Source organism: Gouania willdenowi, chromosome 8 (assembly GCF_900634775.1).
Source record: "Gouania willdenowi chromosome 8, fGouWil2.1, whole genome shotgun sequence".
In the NCBI taxonomy this organism is placed as follows: Eukaryota; Metazoa; Chordata; class Actinopteri; order Blenniiformes; family Gobiesocidae; genus Gouania; species Gouania willdenowi.
Window position 1 is genome coordinate 34,296,856 of NC_041051.1, and position 22,758 is coordinate 34,319,613.

Sequence of the window (22,758 nt, forward strand, 5' to 3'; positions counted from 1 at the left end):
TATATTCCTTGGCTACTGAAAAAGTAAAGTTTTCTAATAGAATAGTCTGTTTCCTTACAGACAGCCACCGCCTTATTATTTTTTTAGCATCACTGACACAATTCCATACTTAATAAAATGGCGTCTCGCACTTGCACGCACTCACTCTCTGGGACCTTTATTTTGGGGGTCGCGGCCTGAACAGGTTGAGAACCACTGGACTAAAGAACCAAGTAATTTCCAGCATTCTAAACAATTATTAAACATTACATTTCATGAATGGCAATAAAAGATAACATTGCAGGTTTATTGTTTATTCGTCACATTTCAGTTTCATTTGAGCTGAGGTGTACGACTCTTTAAAGTTATGTTTTTTTAAATTATTTTAATAAAAAATAACAGTTATACCAGAGTGAACACGTTCAGCCATAACATTAATAACACTGATCAATAACAACACTTAATAACACGTTAAGTCTGTGACATCATCGCAGCGTCACTTCAAGTCTAAATCCACATTAACTGAACTACAACTCCCACAATGCCCCTCTTCCTCCAGTGTCAGGTGACTGTTAACAAACTAAAAGTGCAAAGTGAACAAAACAAAAAAAGCAGGGTGTTATTAAGACTTCCTGTAAACACTGACACTTCAGCCAATCAGCTCAGAGCAAAGACCAGGCTACAGTGATGAAGGCGAGGATGATGAAGAGTGTGTGTGTGTGTTTCCTCTTCTTCACCTCCCCACAGGAGGCAGAGGAGGCGCTCCTCTCATCACTGAAACAAACAGACAAACATCAGAAGGCCCCGCCCACTCAGTTGTCTTGATGACTGTGTGTGTGTGTGTGTGTGTGTGTGTGTGTGTGTGTGTGTGTGTGTACCTCTGCCGGCCTTGCTGGGGTAGATCTTTGTGAAGTGTTTGTATTCGTCTGGAGGAGGAAAGTCGTCCAATGGATGAAACGAATACTTGGACTCGAAGTCGTCTGACAACGGAGAGCATACGGGTTACCATGGCAGCGGTACATTGAGTGACATAATAAATCAGAAACTTCAAAGTGAAAACACACTGAACTGATTGGAAGGCAGCCGGAAAAGAGGCGGGACTAAGAGACTCACCAACAAATGAGCGATGAATGGTGGGGGAGTGTCCATTGCGGAGAGGAGGAGGAGGGGCAGTTGGGTTGCGGGTGGGGGGCGGCGGGGGCGGTGCTCGGGTGGGGGGGGTCGGAACAGTGGGCGGGGCTACCAGGGGTCTTGTAAAGAGGAGGTGGAGCTTCCCTGATGCCCGCTCTGACTGATGATAATGATGTTGATGAAAGATGAGTGGGCGGGGCTAAGGAGAAATTACACCCATGTAATTAACACACATTATGTTTGTGTTCATAACCATTCATGATATTCAATATACTCCGCCCCATGGTGTCTCACCTGCAGCAGGGCGGGGCTGTCTGGATCCTTGTAGTGGAGTGGGTGAGGAGGGGGGAGGCAGAGGGGCGGGGCCTCTGGCAGGAGTGTTGGCCCCTTGGGAGGGGGCGGGACCCCGGATGGGGGCAGGGCCTCCTGGAGAGGGGGCGGGCCTTTTGTTGCTGAGCGAATTGTGGCGCTGTGGTTCGCCCCCCAAGGGCACAGGCGGGACCAGTGTGGAAGAGGCGGGGCTTCCTCCTGATGGGAGCGGGACTCTGTTTTTATTTGGAGAGGGGGGAGGCTTAGTAGGGAGGGGTGGGATGCTGCCAGGGGTGGAGGGGGGCAACGGGGCGTTACCACGGCGACAGATGGGAGGGTCTGGGTGCAGAGCTGAGGGGGGGGCTAAGGGGGGGGTCGAAGGAAGGCGGGATGCATTGATTGGGGACTCGGCCTGAGGAGAAGGGCTGTTTGTGTTGTCATGGCGATGGCTGGGGGGGCGGGGCATAGCTGCACGAGTGAATCCAGAGGAGCCGTCTGTGAGTAAACAACAACGTTTACAAGTTTTATTAAATAAACTCTACATTGTGACAACTTGTCTTGGAGTTGTACTAAAGTGTAATAAATCCATCCAGGATAAAGGAAAATATGTGGTTAGACTAAGTCTGGTAGCTGCTAGCTTGGATAAATTAGTTCCACGTTGCTGAGTCATGATAAAGAGACCAGAGGGGTGTTTGATCAAACCCAGCTCAGGGTTAAGTCCAGGTTTAACCTGAGAGTCCAGCTCCGTTAAACTTGGTTCTAACTGGAACGACCATTTCATCAAAGTGAAAACACCTTAGTTACCATAGTAACAGTCTGTGGGTCAAACCTGCTCCTGACCAGGTTTAATCTGCTGAGTCACTCTCATAAAACCATGTCATCATCATTAAAGAAGTCAAAAGTCTGTTATATTTTTTTTAATACCACTTTAATACGATATTTTAAAAGGAAATGAAACAGAATATGATGGTAAATGTTTAATATGATTTTAAATCCATACAAATGATGATATAATCATTATTACATGTTTAATGTGTAGCGTATTATTAATGATCACAGTCTCCATGTGTTTAAACCATCAGTAATAATATATGATACGTGTGTATCATCACCTCTGTTTACCACACGGTATAAATGTGTTAATTTATGGATCAGAGATTAATAATGAGAAAGCTGTGGATGTACAGAGAGGGAGGGGCCTCAGCGACAGTCACAGATACACTATCACTTTAAGAGATGTTAGTGATTAACCTCACATGATCAGTTGTTCTGTGATACATTGACTAAATAACACCATCTTTAACCTTTTCCTACTTTTAAAATGTTCAAACCACAGAAACTTCTTCAACCTTATTGTCACTACTCAGTAACAGATGATGTCACATCCTGTTGTGTATATATATATATATATATATATATATATATATATATGGGCGCCGCAAAAGGCTGCTCCGGTGTGTTGATGTGTCTTCTTTCACTGCAACTACCAAGTCAAATTCCTCGTATTGTTCTAAACTGTACCTGGTCAATAAAGATTCTGATTCTGATTCTGATATGCGCTCCCCAGGGATGGGTTAAATTGCAGAGGACAAATTTCAATATATATGTGTAACAACATATATATATGACAAATAAAGGCATAAAGCCCAGTTTAATTTAATATTTATACTATCAATGCATTATTATTGATTTGTTTGGATACAAATGTACTATTGAGATATAAACTTAGAGATATTTATGATTTTTGTTGTTGTACTAACACATCCAAGAACATTAGTGGAGTAGTAGTAGTAGTAATAATAATAGTAGTGTATAATAGTAATAGTAGTAGTAATAATAGTAATAGTACTAGTAATAGTAGTAGTAGTAATAATAGTAGTAGTAGTAGTAGTAGTAATAATAATAGTAGTAGTAATAATAGTAATAGTACTAGTAATAGTAGTAGTAGTAATAATAGTAGTAATAGTAATAGTAGTAGTAATAATAGTAGTAGTACTAGTAATAGTAGTAATAATAGTAATAGTAATAATAGTAATAGTAGTAATAATAATAATAATAGTAGTAGTAATAATAGTAATAGTACTAGTAATAGTAGTAGTAGTAATAATAGTAGTAATAGTAATAGTAGTAGTAATAATAGTAGTAGTAATAATAGTAGTAGTACTAGTAATAGTAGTAATAATAGTAATAGTAATAATAGTAATAGTAGTAATAATAATAATAATAGTAGTAGTAATAATAGTAATAGTACTAGTAATAGTAGTAGTAGTAATAATAGTAGTAATAGTAATAGTAGTAGTAATAATAGTAATAGTAATAATAGTAATAGTAGTATATAATAGTAGTATATAATAGTAGTATATAATAGTAGTATATAATAGTAGTATATAATAGTAGTATATAATAGTAGTTGTAGTTATAGTAGTTGTAATAGTAGTATATAATAGTAGTATATAATAGTAGTTGTAGTAATAGTAGTAGTAATAATAGTAGTAGTAATAATAGTAATAGTAGTAATAATAATAATAATAGTAGTAGTAATAATAGTAATAGTACTAGTAATAGTAGTAGTAGTAATAATAGTAGTAGTACTAGTAATAGTAGTAATAATAGTAATAGTAGTAATAATAATAATAATAGTAGTAGTAATAATAGTAATAGTACTAGTAGTAATAATAGTAAATGGTAAATGGACATGATTTATATAGAGCTTTATCACCACTGAAACAGTCTCAAAGCTCTTTACATATCAGCTCATTCACCAGTGGGACAGGACTGACATGCAAGGCACTAGTCGACCACTGGGAGCAACTTAGGGTTCAGTGTCTTGCCCAAGGACACTTCGACACATAGTCAGTTACTGTGATAGAACCCCCAACCTCTCAATCAGAAGACGACCCACTACCACCTGAGCCACGGTCGCCGTAATAATAGTAATAGTAATAGTAGTAGTAGTAGTAATAATAGTAGTAGTAATAACAGTAGTAATAATAGAAATAGTAATAGTAATAATAGTAGTAGTAGTAGTAATAGTACTAGTAATAGTAGTAGTAGTAATAATAGTAGTAATAGTAATAATAGTAATAGTAGTAGTAATAATAGTAGTAGTACTAGTAATAGCAGTAATAATAGTAATAGTAATAATAGTAATAGTAGTAATAATAGTAATAATAGTAGTAGTAATAATAGTAATAGTAGTAATAGTCATAATAGTAGTAGTAATAATAGTAGTAGTAAAAGTAATAGTAATAGTAGTAATAGTCATGATAGTAATAGTAATAATAGTAATAGTAGAAGTAATAGTAGTATTAAATAATATTATTAGTAATAAATTATCTTCACTCTCTAGGGGGCGCTAACGCACCAATGTCTGATTTTCCACATTGAGCTGGTTTAGGGCCGAGAGTTTAACAACTGATTTATATTTGCCGCAAATTAGAGTTTGTATGTGCAAATGGAGAATTTTCCAAAAATTTTATATTTTTTCATTTTTGCCCAAAATTCTTGGCTCTGCCCTGCAAATGCCGTAAAAATGATCAAAAATCCATGGATAACTTTTGATGTCCCACATCTCTAGATGATCTCCAGTGATGTTGAACCCGTCAGTGAAACGTTCTCGGAGAAATACGTTAAAAAAACAACATGAGCGAAAACAGCAATTTTCAATTCAAGATTCTGGGCTTCCTGTGTATTTTTTGGCGTGTTCATAATAATATTTTTTACTTGTCTTGTCATGGTCTACTTCTGTGTCAATTTTCATGATTCTACGATTAATACATTTTTCTGACAATTCCTATCTCGTAATGCATTTTTGGCGTACGAGGGAGCGCTGGCGCGTCAGATTTTAGCATTTTTAAAATCGTAAATATCCAGAAATTAGAGAAGTGCGCAATTGAATGTTGTTTGAATTTCTGAGACTCTACATAATGGTTCAGTGGGTGAAAAACAGGTGAGTTTGTTCTGACACCGAGAAAGAAAGAAAGAAAGAAACCTTTGTGAGTACCATGAACTACACATTTTCGGAAAGCGCGGAAGCATGCTTACGACATGTCATGGGTCCCTGGTCACTGACGGACACATGGTGTTCGCATAGGCTCCGCCCCTTTCCTCGTAGTGTAGCCACTACGAGAGCAAGAGGCCTTCACCAGCTCATGGCGCTCAGACCTAATAATAACAATAAGCACAGACCTCTGCCAAGTCCAGCACAAGTACCAGGCGGGACATACACACAATGCATTTCCCTACCACTACTACATTACCCATAAGCCACCGCACTTACAGGCCTGGGCCCAGCTCGTATTTTCTCATTTTTGGTAAGCCAGAACATCACCAAAATTTAATCACCTGTTCCTTGTCCCAATACCAAAATTTCCTGAAAATGTATTCTTATAAGTTATCTTGCTAACAAACGGACGGACGGACGGACGGACGGACGGACGGACGGACGGACGGACGGACGGACAGACAGACAGACAGACAGACAGACAGACAGACAGACAGACAGACAAATGCAGGGTAAAACAGAACCTTCCGCTCTTGGTGGAGTTTAATAATAAATACCTCCTGCTGGCCTTAGCTTTGAGCTTCCAGCAGGGCTCGCTGCTCCGCTCCCATTGGCTCCCACAGTCATTGCTCCGCCTCCTTTGGGCTCTGCGAACAACAGTCATTGGTCAGATGAGCACCAGGTGACTGAGTGGGTAACAAAATAATTTAAAACAGCCGCTGATTCAGCAGTGAAGCTGGTGATCATTAGCTCAGTGTGTGTGTGTGTGTGTGTGTGAGAGACCGCTCAGTGGGCGGAGCTAAACTCCCAGTGCTTAAATGCTCCCCCTGGGGGTGTCCTGTGGTAGCATGGAAGAGCTCTTACTGTCCAATGACAGCGCAGCGGCCGTCCTCGCCTGGTGGGGGGGCACCCCCTGCTGTCGGTGCAGGTACTGGTATAAGCGAATGTACGGGTGCTCGGGGTTGGACGTCGGAGTCTTACTGTCGGACGGCGCGGCGCTGTGGTCCTCCAGGGTCACCTTTCTCACACTGGTGCCTTTACTGACATCTGACAGCAGGGGGCCGCGACCTTTGACCTCTTCTGGGCTCTAAACACACACACAGGCCATGAGGAGTAGTGATGATGATGATGGTGATAACAGTGATGATGATTATGATCCTCACCTGGTTAAACGTGGGGGGAGGCAGGGCTCCTTCTGGAGTGTTTGGAGAGATGGGCATCCTACACACACACACACACACACACACACACAGAGATAGAGTATGTCGTTTAAATGTGAACATTAAAATCAGAACAGCTCCTGTTTTACCACTACATCTGTGTGTGTGTGTGTGTGTGTGTGTGTGTGTGTGTGTGTGTGTGTGTGTGTGTGTGTGTGTGTGTGTGTGTGTGTGTGTGCGTGCGTGCGTGCGTGCGTGCGTGCGTGCGTGCGTGCGCGTGCGTGCGTGCGTGTGTGTGTGTGTGTGTGTGTGTGTGTGCGTGTGTGTGTGTGTGTGTGTTTCCATTAGCTGCGCCGTTAGCTCAGACTGTTAGCCGTGTATTAGCATTAGCAGCAAAGGCTAACTGGTAAACACACCTGTAAGGTCCTCCTCCCGGTCAGCTCATGGCTCCTCCCGAGCTCCAACCTGAGGTGCGCAGTGCTCCGAGAGGCCGTTAGCTGCTCCGTTAGCTGCTCCGTTAGCCCTCCGAGGCTGCGCTGACGTCACACAGCACTGGGTCACATGACCGGAGCACGTGACGAGGTGACGCAGCGCGTAAACAGAGATACGTTATAATTATTTTCTGTTTTGATTTTCAATTAATATTTTGCTTAATATTTCTGTTGTTTAAATATTAATTTCCATATATATCAAATACTATTTGTGTATTTTATCTCCAGGTTTGATAAGTGCTTAATTATTCACAGGGGCTCTTATACAAGGCCTTTGGGCGTCTCCCACCTTTAATTTTGTGCTTATGACATAATAATAATAATAATAATAAGAATAATAAGAATAATAATGCCTTGGATGTTTTAAAGTGCTTTATCACAGACACTGAAAGCCCTCCCACCACCAACAACATTCACTCACACACTACATTCATACTAGGCGATGTGGGTGAAGTGCCTTGCCCAAGGACACAATGACAGATACCACTGGAGCGACTGTCCCCAACAAAATGATTGACATATCACTGAATTATAAAGACACTTGTCCTGCTCGGAGGAGCTCAGAGATGCTTTTGACTCCGCACTCTCCAGACAGCCATGATGTCTGTAACTGACATTTTCATCATGTAACAATAAATGTTAATTTAAATCATGGAGACGTCAGGTGAGAATTCTTCAACCTCTTCACATCAACATTTAGATAAAGGAAAATCCACAACAATAGATGCACTTTGCATTTAAATGATTATGGTATTACAACTTTTACTTTAGAATGTTATTTAAAAGAAAATATAGAAGTTTTCAAAGTAAAATAATGAAATTGACACCGAGTAGGTTTTGGTTATCCATCTTTCTGGGTGTAGTTTTACTGAGCACCGCTAGAGGCGTGCTCTCCATAACCAGGACTCACTGTCCAATCAGAAGAAGAAAAAGAAGAAGAAAAAAAGAGCGGTGGTTTAAAAACAGAGATGGCGGCAGTCAAAGGGTGAGCGTTTCTGTCCGTATTGTAACTATTTATTGTTAAAGACCTATTTCTAAGTTAGAACTACAGTGTACACAGTGTTTGCGTGCGTGTGCAATGTTTGTGTTTGTGCGAGAGACACTTTTATTTCAGTTTAATTAATTTAAGCAGGATTTAAATATGTACAAAGTGTGTTTTTAGAAAACATCTGAGAAATCGATTAATTTATTGACCGAATAATCGATTATGAAAATAATTGTTAGTTGCACTCCTACTGACCTGTACCTACTGACCTGGACCTAAACATACTGACTGGACCTAGACCTACTGACCTGTACCTGAAGCTACTGACCTGGACCTACTGACACACAGACATTGTTTCCTTGATACTTTGAAGCCTGTCTGTCCCCCAGAGTGCTACAGACCTGTGACCCCGCCTTGTTGGTGCCCTGTGGGCTCACAGACACTGAGTGTGATGGAGGTCAGTTAGCTGTCAGTTACCTCATGGTAGGTGTCCTCCTTCAGGTCCTCAGACTGGCTGTGCGTACCTCTCAAAGTAAAACACATTCTTATTATCACCCTGTGTGTCTGTCTGTCTGTCTGTCTGCGTGTGCGTGTGTGTGTAGGACAGTCGTCGTGTGCAGAAGGTTTTATGGCGTCAGTTGTTTGTTTTGGACTCCATGATGTCACTGCTGGAAGGACTGGAGTCAGACAAACAGACACAGACCTGCCCTCCTCAGCAGCCAGGTACACACACACACACACACTACAGACATACACACTACAGACACACAATGATTCTTCACACAATGAGATCCACAAAGTGACTAAAAGCAGAGCAACAAACGACCCAAATAATCAAAATGTGTGAAAAGCTCTGATTAGACAGAAGAAACGTTTATCAACACACATAGTAACAGTAACACAACAACACACACTAATGTCCAACCATCTGACCTGACCCCTAGGGCCCTGTACTACTAATCTAGATTAGCTCTTACTACACTAACTTCTAGGATTTAATCAGTGTGTGATGGACTATGAAGCTCGCTGACGTCTTACAGAGCAAAATCACCATGGTAACTTAGGCTGAATGGCTAGCCTGCTTGCGACCAAGTTTTTATCTAGCTAGGATATTAGCAAGTGCTAAAGCCCCGCCCCCTGACCAATCAGATCTCTTAGAAAACAACCTGTCCATTGTTAGAAGATCCTGATTGGTGCAGATCTGACAGCTGAGTTTAGGAAAGAAAGGTTATTAATGGATTAATTAATCCTTTCATTTACTGATGACATCATTTAGGGAAGATATAGATTTATATCTGACGTACCGATCTACAGTCAGCTGATGACGTCTGTGTCTCTGTATGCACAGACTGGTGAAATCATATTAATTAATGTATACATTCATACGTTATAGTGAGGCTGACAGCATCATCAGGAACATACTACAGTAAACAATGTGTTCTCATCCCAGTGTGCGATAAATAGATCAATCATCAATCAATCAATCAATCTTTATTTGTATAGCGCCAAATCATAACCAATGGTATCTCAAGGCACTTTACAGTAGAGCAGTCTTAAGGACGGACTCTTCATTTTATGGATACACACATATGCATATATACGTATATACACATACATATGTATCCCACACCCAACATGAATTCATCATGGCGGCAAGGAAAACCTTCTGTTAAGCAGCAGGAACCTTGTGTGGATCCCATTCCTATGATGAACAGCCATCCACGTTATGCTGTGTTGGGTGTGTGCAGAGGAAAGGGTGGAGACAGAGTTGTTGAGACTCTGTAACTCCACACTGAGGATCCCACGGACCTGCAAGACAAAAGCCAGAAGGAGAACAGGATAGATCTACCTGAATAGAAACACTTGTGTGTGCTGTAATAAAGTTTAACTGCAGAGCGCTGTTTGTTTATCATCCAATGGATTAATATCATAAATAATCTCACACTTTTACACATTAACAGTATCAGCAGCTTCCTGTCTGAGTTCTATCATTACTGTCTGATCTGTAACAACAGGGTTGTTTTTGGTCTGAATTATGGATTTTAATTATTCATCATTTTAAACTTCATCAACCTGGTCGGTACCAAGTTATGAAGTGGATCAGATCTGAGTGACTATAAAAGCTCCGCCTCCTGCTGTGCGCTGCACTAACACTGTTGCTTTTCACTGTGATCATGGATTTATATTTATTATATTTATTTAAGATCATAAACTGTTCCTCCTGTAAAGACGCTCAGTCTGTCAGGTTCTCCATTGATTGGTCAGATGTTGCAAGCTCCACCCCTTTTATGTGAACACGCACGTAGCGAAGGTGAAAACATTTGTCCTAAATTAGCGTGTTGTTATCGACCTTCATAGGACAGCTTCTCTCTGACAGGGAATGTTTTGTTAGTTGAATCCCGCTAACGGAGATTAATCCAGGTTATAATTATCTAGATTTGTAACATAACCCCTTAAAGTCCTCTCACAGGTCCTCATTTATCAATCGTGTGTGTAAATGTGAGTTCACATTGTGTGGTAGGACAGGACCATGTGATTTCTGATCATTGGTATGTGACCAATCAGAGCGCACCAATGATCAGATGATTAATTGCTGAATTAACATGTTACGCCCTCAAATATTCCAGCTTCTGAGGCCCCGCCCACTGAGGTCAAACAAACACTGGCAAATAAATAAATGTTTCCTAGATGAAAATCATCATCACAGCTGTGATGAAGAAAAACAAAGATGATCTTGTGTAATGGAGGTGATTTAGACGCTGTGTGGAAGTGAACGGTTTAAATTAAATGATCAATAATAACTAACTTAGTGCTAGTGGCGCTGTTGTTGTTGGCTTATGTGTGCTATTGTAACAAAAAATATATAAAAATGAAGTACCAAAAGTGATGAAGTTGGATATGCTAATCCATTTATTGCAGATGTAATTATTACAGGGTATGAAAAAACAGTAAACTCCACCTGAAGTTCCCATTCCTCACGGTAAAAACCCTTTTATGGCTGATTAGGACATAGCCACTCCTCTAGCGCCCTCTGCTGCTGACATGGCTCCACCAAATACCTTATGATGGTTTAAATTCATCACTTACAGACTAAACTCTCTGTCTGTGTCTGTGCGTGCGCGTGAGTAGAGGGCGGAGCTCGAACCAAGTGGAAGTCTCTGAAGCTTCAGAGCAGGTCAATGATGGAGGAAACGGAGACGCTGCTCACACACCTGCAGGACAAAATCACACAAATACACAAACGAAGAGACACACTGAGTGCACTGGTCATAGAGCTGAAGGGGAAGGTACACACACACACACACACACACACACACACACACAGTCATTACTGAGGCTAATAACAGGGTGTGTGTGTGTGTGTGTGTGTGTGTGTGTTACAGAAGCAGCTCCATCAGCAGCTCACTGATTCTCTACTCATAGCCCACAATGCACTGCACACCTGTGAGCACCAGCTGACCTCTCTGAGGGTGGAGTCAGACGCAGCACTCGCTCAGCTGGTTGTCCAACAGCGAATCAGAGACCAGTGAGTGCCGTTTAGTCATGTGACCAGAGCTGGGCGATATTTCTTCTCAAAATGTCGATGTATGACATAAATCTCAATATCTCAATGAAGTCTGAGCAGAACGACAATTCTTTGTTAAATATGCTGATGCAAAATATCACACACACATTTATTAACAAATAAACATGTTCCAGTTTAGTCTGTTTCTCCTCTAAAGGACAGCACATGTGAGTGAGTCCTGTAGATGGAGGTCTGGATTAGAACACACTCAGTGATCATCTGACTGAGCTTTACATGTTCTGAGAAGTAGAGAAAGAAACCACTCCTAAAACCAGGATTTAATACAAAATAAGCTGTAAAAACCATATATATCATTATAGGTGATATTGTCATTTTCAACTTGATCTTGAATTTAAATATATTGCCCAGCCCTAACGTGAGGCTCTGTGTCCTGCAATGATTGGTTGTTGAGCTCCTCCTCTCTTCTGATAGGCTGCAGGCGTGTGTGAGCGCATTGGAAACAGACACGCAGTTCCACCTGCTCTCACTTAGCCAATCAGAGCTCAGCCTGGAGCTCAGACCACACCCACCATCTCATCTGACCTCCAATCAGCTGGAATCGCTGAGGGTGTTGCTCACCTGGAGCCCCGCCCTCTGCTTCACCCTGCAGGTGTGTGTGTGTGTGTGTGTGTGTGTGTGTGTGTGTGTGTGTGTGTGTGTGTGTGTGTGTGTGTGTGTGTGTGTGTGTGTGTGTGTGTGTGTGTTTTTAGCCCATGTGTGTTTTTCCATGTGTGTGCAGGTGTGTGGGGGCGGAGCTTCTTTCCTACAGGATTATGTGCGTGGTGGCTGGGCTGAGGTGAGCGCCGCCCTGCTGGAGGTGATGCAGAGCTATGCTGGTCAGGTGGAGATGCTCACTGAGATACAGGCTCTGAGGTCCAGGTGAGTCTTATCCTCCTCAGAGTCACTAGAACACTGGCATGCTCCATCCACACATACACACTCTGCGCACGTGTGTGTGGACAGCTTCGCCATCGACTGGCGTCCTGCTCAGCGGTTGCTGGTTTACCTGAAGACGGCGTCGTTGGTGTGTGAGCTGCAGGTGGAGGAAGGCTACCCTCTCACTGGGAGAGCTCACCTGGTGTCAGTGCTGAGGGACGGACACACTGTGGACCTCACTGGACTGCAGGTAACACTTACACTGGTTAGCATAGCAGAGATATTTAGTGTGAACAAGGTTGCTGACAAGCGTGCCTGTTGGTTCTCTCTGTGTTTCAGCCTCCTGAAGCTAAGCTCAGCCTCACCCATTGGCTGCTGTTCCTCTGCAGCTGTCCAATCATCTGAAGGACACGCCCCCTCTCTTTTCCTCACAGTTATGAGCTTTCATTTGTCCTGCACAGGAAGTGGGAAACAGTGAACTATAGAGATGTTAGAAGTTGTATCACGTGACCTCTCTGAGCTGGTCTTTGATCTCTGTGAATTTGTCTGTCCATCACTAAATAAACCTTTCAAGTACAAAAGACTGAGTTATTTCAATGTTAATTTATGATATTTGTGCTATTAATGGGTGTAATGCTCAGTGCAACCAGCAGGGGGAATGAGGCGGGATGATAGAGCAGCAGCTGAAGAAGAAGAAGAAGAAAATAAACAACGACGACTTTAAAAGCACTTTTTGTGCCTAAAACAACAGTTTAAAGCCCCGGGTCATCATGGAGGTACCTGGTCCGGACAGTGACTGGAGGAGTCCTCAGTTCAGGCAGAAGGTCGTCGCTCAGATGTGAGAAAACTTATTTTCGGTTTGTGTTCGCCTTACAAACCATGCTAATTGTTAGCACGGCTAGCACGGTTAAACGGGCTTTATTTCACACTGAGTACAGGGAGCCTTAGCGGACCTCAGACCAAAGTCCCTTTGGGTTTTAGTTCATTAACGGACGTTAAAGAGTTCCGTATGTAGCTTAGTTAGCTGCTAAAGCTACTTAACCCGGTTAACCGTTAGACAGATCACGTGAGCAACACAGATGAAAATAGATATAGTGAAAGTAATTGATCATCCTGTAATCATTAAGTTCAGGTGAATGAAATCTGTTCCATGGTCACAGGTTTGATAACTCAGCCCATCCCTAATATACCATCATCGGTTCTAAATGACCGTAGAACCACAGGATTTATTCTGATAAACTTCATTAGTGATAACAGATGTACTGTAAGCACAGATATGTAGCATCATATATGTAGCACATGATATATAGCGTCATTTTGTTAGCATCTGATATGTAGCATGGTATAACTAGCATCATATATGTAGTGTTATATAGGTAGCATCAGATATGTAGCGCGGTATACTGTAACTAGCATCTGATATATAGCATCATAGACATTATAATACGAAGACGCCGCATCGACTGCCCCGCCCACTAGAGCGGTGCGTCAACAGGACGGCCATCTTGGACCGGTGCCAGTCGGTCCTACAGTGTATTACATCTATAGAGGAATGATGTGTCTACACTATTAAAGTTATCAAACATCAGACATGATAGATAGATAGAACAAAAGGAACCCAGAAAACGTTCAGATTTGCTCAGGTTTTTATTGACAACATTGTTTAAGGCTACATATTGCATTTGACAATTATTATTACTGTGTAATTGTACTACTACTGTATTACTGTTATTGCTATTATTATAATTATCATTATATTCTCATATTATTGCATTTTTTATTATTATTAATACTTTATATTTTAGTTAGTGATATCTCATTGTATTTTATTATTGCTATTATTATTTATTATTATTATATTACATTATTATTATCATTGATAAATATTGTTTATTATTGTTTTTATAATTGTATTATAGTTACTGGATTCTTATTATATTATTGTTATTATTATTATAATAACAATACTAATATTACTATCACTATTATCATCATCAATTATTGTAGCCAAAGAACTGAAATATTCAAGGACTTGGGTGTACAGATTAAGTGTTCAGTGGTAAAAACCAGCATTTTAAATATATCCAAACACCTTGTATCATAGCTACATCTGTGACGTTTTATAAAAATTAACAGTTTGGAAATCAGTTCAAAATTCAAAGAATAATTCTGCTTAGCGATTGAGCAATTCCTTTTTCAGTCTTAATGTCTATGCACTGCTGCCTCCACCATCACTGGTCCAAGATGGCGGCACTGTTGACGTGTCCCTCCACAGTTGATGCGGCGTCTACGTATTATGATGTTTATGTATGGCATCATATATGTAGCATGATATTGGTAGCGTCTGATATGTAGCATCTGATACAGTGGATATAATAAAGTCTACACACCCCTGTTCAAATGCCAGGTTTTTGTGTTGTAAAAAAAATGACACCATGATAAATAATTTCACATCTTTTTCCACATTTAATGTGACCTATAACCTGTACAATGACATTGAAAAACAAAGTGAAACCTTTAAAGGGGAAAAATAAAAACTTAAGATAACCTGGTTACATAAACACACCTTTAAACTAATACTTTGTTGGAGAACCTTAGGTTTTTATTCCAGCACTCAGTGTTTTCAGAGTTTATCAGTGTGGAACATCTTGATGAGGTCATATTTACCCACTCTTCTTTACTAAACTGATCTAAATGTGACAGATAGTGAGGACATCTCCTGTGTACAGCCCTCTTCAGATCACCACACAGATGTTCAGTGGGATTCAGGTCTGGACTCTGGTTGGACCATTCCAGAACCTCCATCTGATTGTGGTGAAGCCATAGTTTAGTTGATGTGTGGGTTGTTCTGGAAAAGCTTCTAGAACATCTGAACTTTATTTGTGGTTAATCAGAGACACTTTAAATGGTGACAGGTGTGTGATGACTCCATTTAACATGAGTTTGAATGTGATTGGTTTTACTTCATCTCCCTGAAAGGTTTCACTTTGTTTTATCACTGTACAGGTTATAGGTCACATTAAAGGTGGAAACAGTTGTGAAATTATTTATATTGGTTTGTGTGTGCCTGCGTGTGTGTGCGTGTGCACAGTGAGGAGGCCATGAGGAAAGCAGGCACAGCCAACACAACGCTTAAGTCCAGCACTGACATGGAGAACCACGTGTTCATCAAAGCTAAGACTCGGGTGAGTGTTCATGGTGGTGCATTCACTGACCGTGCTGCCTTCAATGACTCCTCCCGCTAACAGCCGTGTGCTCCTCAGGAGGAGTATCTGTCTCTGGTGGCGAGGCTCATCATCCACTTCAGGGACATCCGTAAGTTTTAATGACACACTGCTCATTCTCCACTGATGACTCCACATTCCACAATGCACTACCCCAAATGCCTCCAACAATGGCAATAAGTGAGAGTTTACAGTGGATATCATAGCATTTCAAGTGAAAATCTTAACCTTTTTACAGAAAATGACCTTTGATTTCTTACATCAGTTTTTATTTTTGTTTTAATGGTTTATTTTATTGTTTTGCTGTTTGTAATTATTGTGTACAGTACTTTGTGCTAGCTGTGGCTGCCTTAAAGGGCTCTATAGATAAAGTTGAGTTGATTTATTGATTTTTGATTCTACACTATTTATTTATCTGATCAATAATGATGTGTGTCCTCACAGATAAGAAAGCTCTGGGAGCTCCAGGTAAGTCTCTGCTCAGCATCACTGCCTGCATGTGACCACTGCCTAATGTGTGTGTGTGTGTCTGTCTGCTAGATCCAATGAATGCCCTAACTAACCTGACGGGGGTTGGAGGGTGTCGCCCTGCCGGCCCACCCTTGGGGGGGATGGGGGCCGTGCCCATGCAGATTGGACAGCATGCCATGGCCGGGGTGGCCGGAAACCCTCAGAGCTGTGAGTGTTTCCTCTGTGTGTGTTTTCATACAGAGAGACATAGTCAATCAATCAATTTATTAGAAATGAAGAGAAAATGAATCTACAACAATATCAAAAGGAGAACAGGCACCGATCTCTCATGTTTCTCTTCCCACGTCTGACACACGTCTTCTGTTGTTGTGAGACATTAGTGATGTCAGGGTCAAACATGAGCTCATCACAGATAAAGACATACATGCAGATCAAAGCACAGTTTTCAAAAGTTTAAATCTTACATTATTCTGTAATTAGAAGATGTTTTACATTTACAAATCAAATGATCAGTTACTTGTAATTAGTTCAAGATGACATTTACTGGTGATTTAAAGCAATACAAATTATGTTCAAGATTATTTATTTATTCAATCATATTATTTATCATTTAGGGATCTGTGGTGTCTGTTTATATGATTTATTGGGTGTGTCTATATGAGTTGTTTTACTGTGTATTAAGTTTAATTTTTAGAACATAATTATTATTTGTTAATGATTTAGATTTTGTGCATTTTGGGTCAAACTGACATTTTAGTGTTAATCTGTGTGTCCTAGTTATTATATCTGATTTGTATCATTGCTTACATCCATGGTTGTTATTATTAGATTAAGTAGAAATTAGATGTTTTAAAACTGTTTGTTTTTGTTCTGTGAGGCCTGACTGAGAATGAGTTTTATTAACAGGATTATTGAGTATAAAGACATATAATTATAGTATTACACATAAAAAGAAACCATGAATAATAATCCTTTCAAACAGTTTCCACATGGTTGTCGTTTAAACTGACCTGATTTTAGAATCACATAATGTGTAACATCACATCACAGTTCATCACATGTTACAACATTCCAGACTTAATTTCTGTTCATGTTTTTATTTGCTAACACACTGTAAGTGGGTTAGCTTAGCAGCTAGTGGAGCTGAGCAGGGTTGATAGAGAAAGGGGTGGGGCTATGTTATCAGCTCCACTTGCATCTATTCAATATGTGGGTGCCTGGTATAAAGTATCCAGTGCTTGAAGCACCGCCTCTAGAACAAAAGTTACATATATAACTACAGTTCTATGAATCCTGGACGACCACCAGAGCAGTCAGTCATTCAGAATCCTTGTATTCAGCGAGTAAGATTCTGAAGAGACTGCACCTCGGACTAAACCGGTAGTTAGAGACTCACCGGGTCCTTCGGTCACGCGTGACTTTGTTGGTATAATACGAAACCTGCAAATGCATGAGAGGGTGTAATTCAGTGCTTGAAACCCGCCTCTGGCAGTCTTCTAGGATTACATATGTAACTTTCATTCTGATTAAAAGCTTATGTCCCTTCCTGCTGCGTGCAGTAGGCGGCCCCTCTCAGATGCCAATGCAGCAGATGGTGCAGCAGCAGCAGCAGTCCATGCAGTTTCAACACCTTCAGCAGCAGCAGCAGCAGAACGCAGCCATTCAGCAGCAGCAGCAGCAGCAGCAGCAGCAGCAGCAGCAGCAGCAGCAACAGTTTCAGGTGCAGCAGCAGCTCAGAGCACAGCAGCAGCTACAGCAGCAGCACCATCAGAACCAGCAGCTCCAGCAGCAGGCACAGAGCCAGCAGCAGCAGCAGCAGCAGCAGACACAGGTGCTTACTAACAACACACACACATCCACACGTAAGACCAGACCAGTAATATCCACTGGTTTAAGAGTCACTGAACACAGCATGTCAATGTTCAGGGACATTGATTGTACTGTGTGTGTGCAGATGCACCAGAGTCGGATGCAGCAGCAGCAGCAGATGGTGCAGCTGCAACTTCAGCAGCAGCAGCATGCGCAGGCCCAGGCCCAGGCCCAGGCTCAGGCTCAGGCTCAGTCCATGCAGCACATGGTGCAGCAGCAACAGCAGCAACAGGCAGGGATGTCAGCACAGACTCTGCCTGGACCCATGAGCAACACGCACATCAACACACTCAGCCAGCAGCAACAACAGCAGCAGCAGCTGAAGATGCAAGCCTTCCAGGTGAGGTCAGAGGTGATCAGCACACTGAGGCTCACTAAGGAGGCTGTAACCTGTGTGTGTGCGTGTGTGTGTGTGTGTGTTACAGCAGGCCCGTGCAGCTCTGCAGCAGCAGCAGGTACAGCAGGCTCAGCAAGCAGCTCAACAAGCTCAGCAGGCTGCAGCTCAGGCTCAGCTAAATGCAGCAGCCGCCCCTGGACAGGTGTGTGCATTTCACATGACAAACATGACACAGCGTGCTGGACGTAGAGATGCTGACCTCATCCTGTCAGCTGTGTGGGTGATGCTAACATCCTGTTGTTCTTGGTATGTTTACATGTAGCTGGTTCGTCCTGGGGTGTCCCTGGCACCCCGCCACCCTCGGGCTCCTCTTGGCACCTCTGTAGCCCCTCCTCCTGCTTCTGTGGGCGGAGCTCCTCTGGGCCAGCAGGTAACTGACAGTCAGGGTTTACACTGATTGGAAATACGCCAGAGTTCACTTAGCTCTAATTGTTGCTTGCAGTTGTTAGCTGTTGTAGCACTTTAGCAGTTGTTGTTAGCTGTTGTAGCAGTTGTTAAACATACAGATGATAAAGTAAAGGAAATGCATCAATACTTATTCAGACTGTATCATCTATGCTGACTTCTCATTGGCTGTGTACTCGTCCAATCACATCCACAGACACAGCAGCATACCATGTCATCACCCTCACCTGTGCAGGTGCCAACCCCGCAGTCGATGCCGCCGCCCCCTCAGCCATCCCCCCAGCCCCCCTCCTCCCAGCCTAACTCAGCCAGGTGCTCAAGCTCCTCCCACCAAACCACAGAGAGCAATATATAATAATAATATCCCATGACTCATTTACTGATCTGAGAGCAGAGCTGCTGTTTACCAGCCTCATCATGAACCTCTAGAACAACCTCTGTCAATATGTACATCATCAACCTGTTCAATAATCTCAGATTCATTCAGGACTACCAGTATGAACCAATATAAACCAGTATGAACCAATATAAACCAGTATGAACCAATATAAACCAGTATGAAGTAATATAAACCAGTATGAACCAATATAAACCAGTATGAACCAATATAAACCAGTATGAACCAATATAAACCAGTATGAACCAATATAAACCAGTATGAACCAATATAAACCAGTATGAACCAGTATGAACCAATATAAACCAGTATGAACCAATATAAACCAGTATGAACCAGTATGAACCAATATAAACCAGTATGAACCAATATAAACCAGTATAAACCAATATAAACCAGTATAAACCAGTATAAACCAATATAAACCAGTATAAACCAGTGTAGCCAGTATAAACCAATATAAACCAGTATGAACCAATATAAACCAGTATGAACCAATATGAACCAGTATAAACCAGTGTAACCAGTATAAACCAGTATAAACCAATATAAACCAGTGTAAACCAGTATAAACCAGTATAAACCAGTATAAACCAGTATGAACCAGTATGAACCAATATAAACCAGTATAAACCAGTGTAACCAGTGTGAACCAGTATAAACCAGTGTGAACCAGTATAAACCAGTGTGAACCAGTGTAACCAGTATAAACCAGTATAAACCAGTGTGAACCAGTATAAACCAGTGTGAACCAGTGTAAACCAGTATATACCAGTATAAACCAGTGTAACCAGTATAAACCAGTATAAACCAGTATAAACCAATATAAACCAGTATGAACCAGTATAAACCAGTATAAACCAGTATAAACCAGTATAAACCAGTGTAAACCAGTATAAACCAGTATAAACCAGTGTGAACCAGTATAAACCAATATAAACCAGTATAAACCAGTTTAAACCAGTATAAACCAGTATAAACCAGTGTGAACCAGTATAAACCAATATAAACCAGTATAAACCAGTATAAACCAGTGTAAACCAGTATAAACCAGTATAAACCAGTGTAAACCAGTGTAAACCAGTATAAACCAGTATAAACCAGTATAAACCAGTGTAAACCAGTATAAACCAGTATAAACCAGTGTGAACCAGTATAAACCAGTATAAACCAGTATAAACCAGTATAAACCAGTGTAAACCAGTATAAACCAGTATAAACCAGTGTATTTGTGTTAGTCTTTTTTTTCATAATTCTATATGTTGATAATACTTATAAATGACTATTGTTCTAATTTGCATGATATAAAGTTAAATAGAATTGAATGACTGATTGACCTATTCCCTCTGGCTCCGCCCCTCTCAGCTCTGGTCCTGCTCCCTCTCCTGGAGGTTTCCAGCCCAGCCCCTCCCCTCAGCCCTCCCCCAGCCCGGCCACCTCCAGAACCCCTCAGAACTATGGAGTACCTTCCCCAGGACCACTCAACACCCCAGGTAACACACACACCTGCAACGCACACACTCACACCCCAGGTAACACACACACACACCTGTTCCCCGTGTGTCTCAGGTAACCCTGGCTCAGTGAGGAGTCCAGGCGGCGCTGCGTCCCTCGAGGATCAGCAGTACATGGAGAAGCTGAAGCAGCTATCAAAATACATCGAACCACTGAGACGTATGATCAACAAGATCGACAAGAACGAAGGTCACAGACACACACACACACACACGTATAATACCATGGTGGTGACTTCCTGTGTGTGTGTTCAGACAGGAAGAAGGACCTTAGTAAGATGAAGAGCTTGTTGAACATCTTGACCAACCCTAACAACAGGTAAACACTAACTCAGCTCTAGGACACGCCCCCACCTAACTAACCAGACACCTGTGGACCTGCAGGTGTCCTCTGAACACTCTGAAGAAGTGTGAGATCGCTCTGGAGAAGCTGAAGAACGACATGGCTGTGGTGAGAAGAACAGGAAGGGGTCACACGCACACACGCACACACACACAGTCTGAGGGTCCCTGAACGCCTCACACACACACACACAGACTTTTGACTTTTGATCTTGTGCTCCAGCCGACCCCGCCCCCCCCCGCCCCCCCCGCCCAAACAGCCGTACCTCTGCCAGCCGCTGCTTGACGCCGTCATGGCCAACATCCGCTCACCCGTCTTCAACCACTCGCTGTACCGGACCTTCGCCCCCGCCATGAGCGCCATCCACGGCCCACCTATCACGTAAGGCCCGCCCCTCAACCTATCCATCCCCACTCTGCCTGTCTGACCTGTGTGTGTGTGTGTGTGTGTGTGTGGGCGTGTCTGACCTGTGTGTGTGTAAGTAGGTAAACTTAATTTATATACAGTAGTGCTTTACAGTGAACACAATAAAATACAAACAATAAATCATAAAAGCAGCTCTGTTGGTTCTGGAAAGTGTGTGTGAACAGTCTGAGCTGAGACAGGGCACAACGGGCGTGTCTGAGCTGTGTGTGTGTGTGGGCGTGTCCTCAGGGCGCCCTCCATCCCCTGCAGAAAGAGGAAACAGGAGGAGGAGGAGCGTCAGACGGTCCCTAACGTGCTGCAGGGGGAGGTGGCCCGTCTGGACCTAAAGTTCCTGGTGAACCTGGATCCCAGCTGCTGCTCCAACAATGGCACCGTACACCTGGTCTGCAGACTGGGTGAGTCATCATTTAGGCCACGCCCCCCTCAACGCACTGACTGCTTGTTTTCGTGCTCAGATGATAAGAACCTGCCCAGCGTCCCGCCCCTACAGCTCAGTGTCCCCGCTGAGTACCCAGACCAGAGCCCCTACTGGGCAGACCACCAGGACCAGTACGGTGAGGACTTTTATTTTGAAGGAGTCTCTTTAGTGTGTCTTCATTACGTTTGTAGCAGAGGTGAAATAAATGGTTTAAACTAGGAATGTCCTGATCAGGTTTGTTTGCCCCGAGTCCTTTGATTTTGAGAATTGGTCGATAACAAGTCCTGATCTTTACTGGAATTCCCTCGTGTGTGCGTGTGTGTGTGTGTGTGCGTGTGTGTGCGTAGCAGAGAACGTGTTCCTGCGCTGCGTACACAGGAACATGGCGTCTAAACTGCTGCAGCTTCCTGACAGACACTCAGTGACGGAGCTTCTCCAGGTCTGGGCTCAGAGTGTCACTCAGGCTTGTCAGTCGGCTGCCTGAGGGCGTGCTGCGTTCAGGGAGCGTCGGAAAGTCCTCCTCCACCACTTTTCTATGTATCCTCAGTTTGTGTCCTTTTTTCAAAATAAAAGTCTTCCTGTGAATCAGGGCTGAAAGGCTCCATGTCCTCGTGTGTGAGCAGATTTATTTTTTTTTCTACATCTGTGACACTGTCAGTAGTTACTGACCTCATTGTTAGATATGGAAATGTAGAAAAAGGATTTTTACAGTGGGGCAAAAAGTATTTATTCAGCCACCAACTGTACAAGTTCTCCCACTTATAAAGATGAGGTCTGTAATTTTCATCATAGATA

General features: G+C 42.3%; 2 protein-coding genes and 1 pseudogene across 3 annotated transcripts; 2 read left to right on the top strand and 1 right to left on the bottom strand.

Moving 5' to 3' along the window:
- Positions 1–272: 272 nt before the first annotated feature.
- On the bottom strand, positions 273–7,159 carry LOC114468394 (WAS/WASL-interacting protein family member 2-like; annotated as a pseudogene).
- Positions 7,160–7,935: 776 nt separating this feature from the next.
- On the top strand, positions 7,936–13,128 carry LOC114468879 (uncharacterized). 2 transcript variants are annotated; one of them, XM_028456013.1, is made up of 9 exons: positions 7,936–8,058; positions 8,448–8,541; positions 8,661–8,781; positions 11,188–11,345; positions 11,442–11,584; positions 12,056–12,233; positions 12,363–12,502; positions 12,587–12,749; positions 12,839–13,092. In XM_028456013.1, the coding sequence occupies exons 1-9, from the start codon at positions 8,042–8,044 to the stop codon at positions 12,902–12,904; spliced, it is 1,080 nt and encodes a 359-aa protein (XP_028311814.1). In that variant the 5' UTR covers positions 7,936–8,041; the 3' UTR covers positions 12,905–13,092. The 2 variants fall into 2 exon arrangements, with proteins under 2 accessions (XP_028311814.1, XP_028311815.1); XM_028456014.1 differs by having other exon boundaries at positions 8,043–8,058; positions 8,666–8,781; positions 12,839–13,128.
- Positions 13,129–13,153: 25 nt separating this feature from the next.
- On the top strand, positions 13,154–22,529 carry LOC114468878 (mediator of RNA polymerase II transcription subunit 15-like). The gene is given in 19 exon segments (XM_028456012.1): positions 13,154–13,337; positions 15,591–15,684; positions 15,763–15,814; positions 16,168–16,191; positions 16,264–16,401; positions 17,754–18,025; positions 18,149–18,403; positions 18,489–18,602; positions 18,723–18,830; positions 19,062–19,177; positions 20,628–20,755; positions 20,832–20,966; positions 21,032–21,095; positions 21,161–21,227; positions 21,342–21,361; positions 21,363–21,500; positions 21,774–21,940; positions 22,001–22,099; positions 22,311–22,529. Coding segments are annotated over 19 exon segments (2,196 nt in total). The 5' UTR covers positions 13,154–13,269; the 3' UTR covers positions 22,448–22,529.
- Positions 22,530–22,758: the final 229 nt, after the last annotated feature.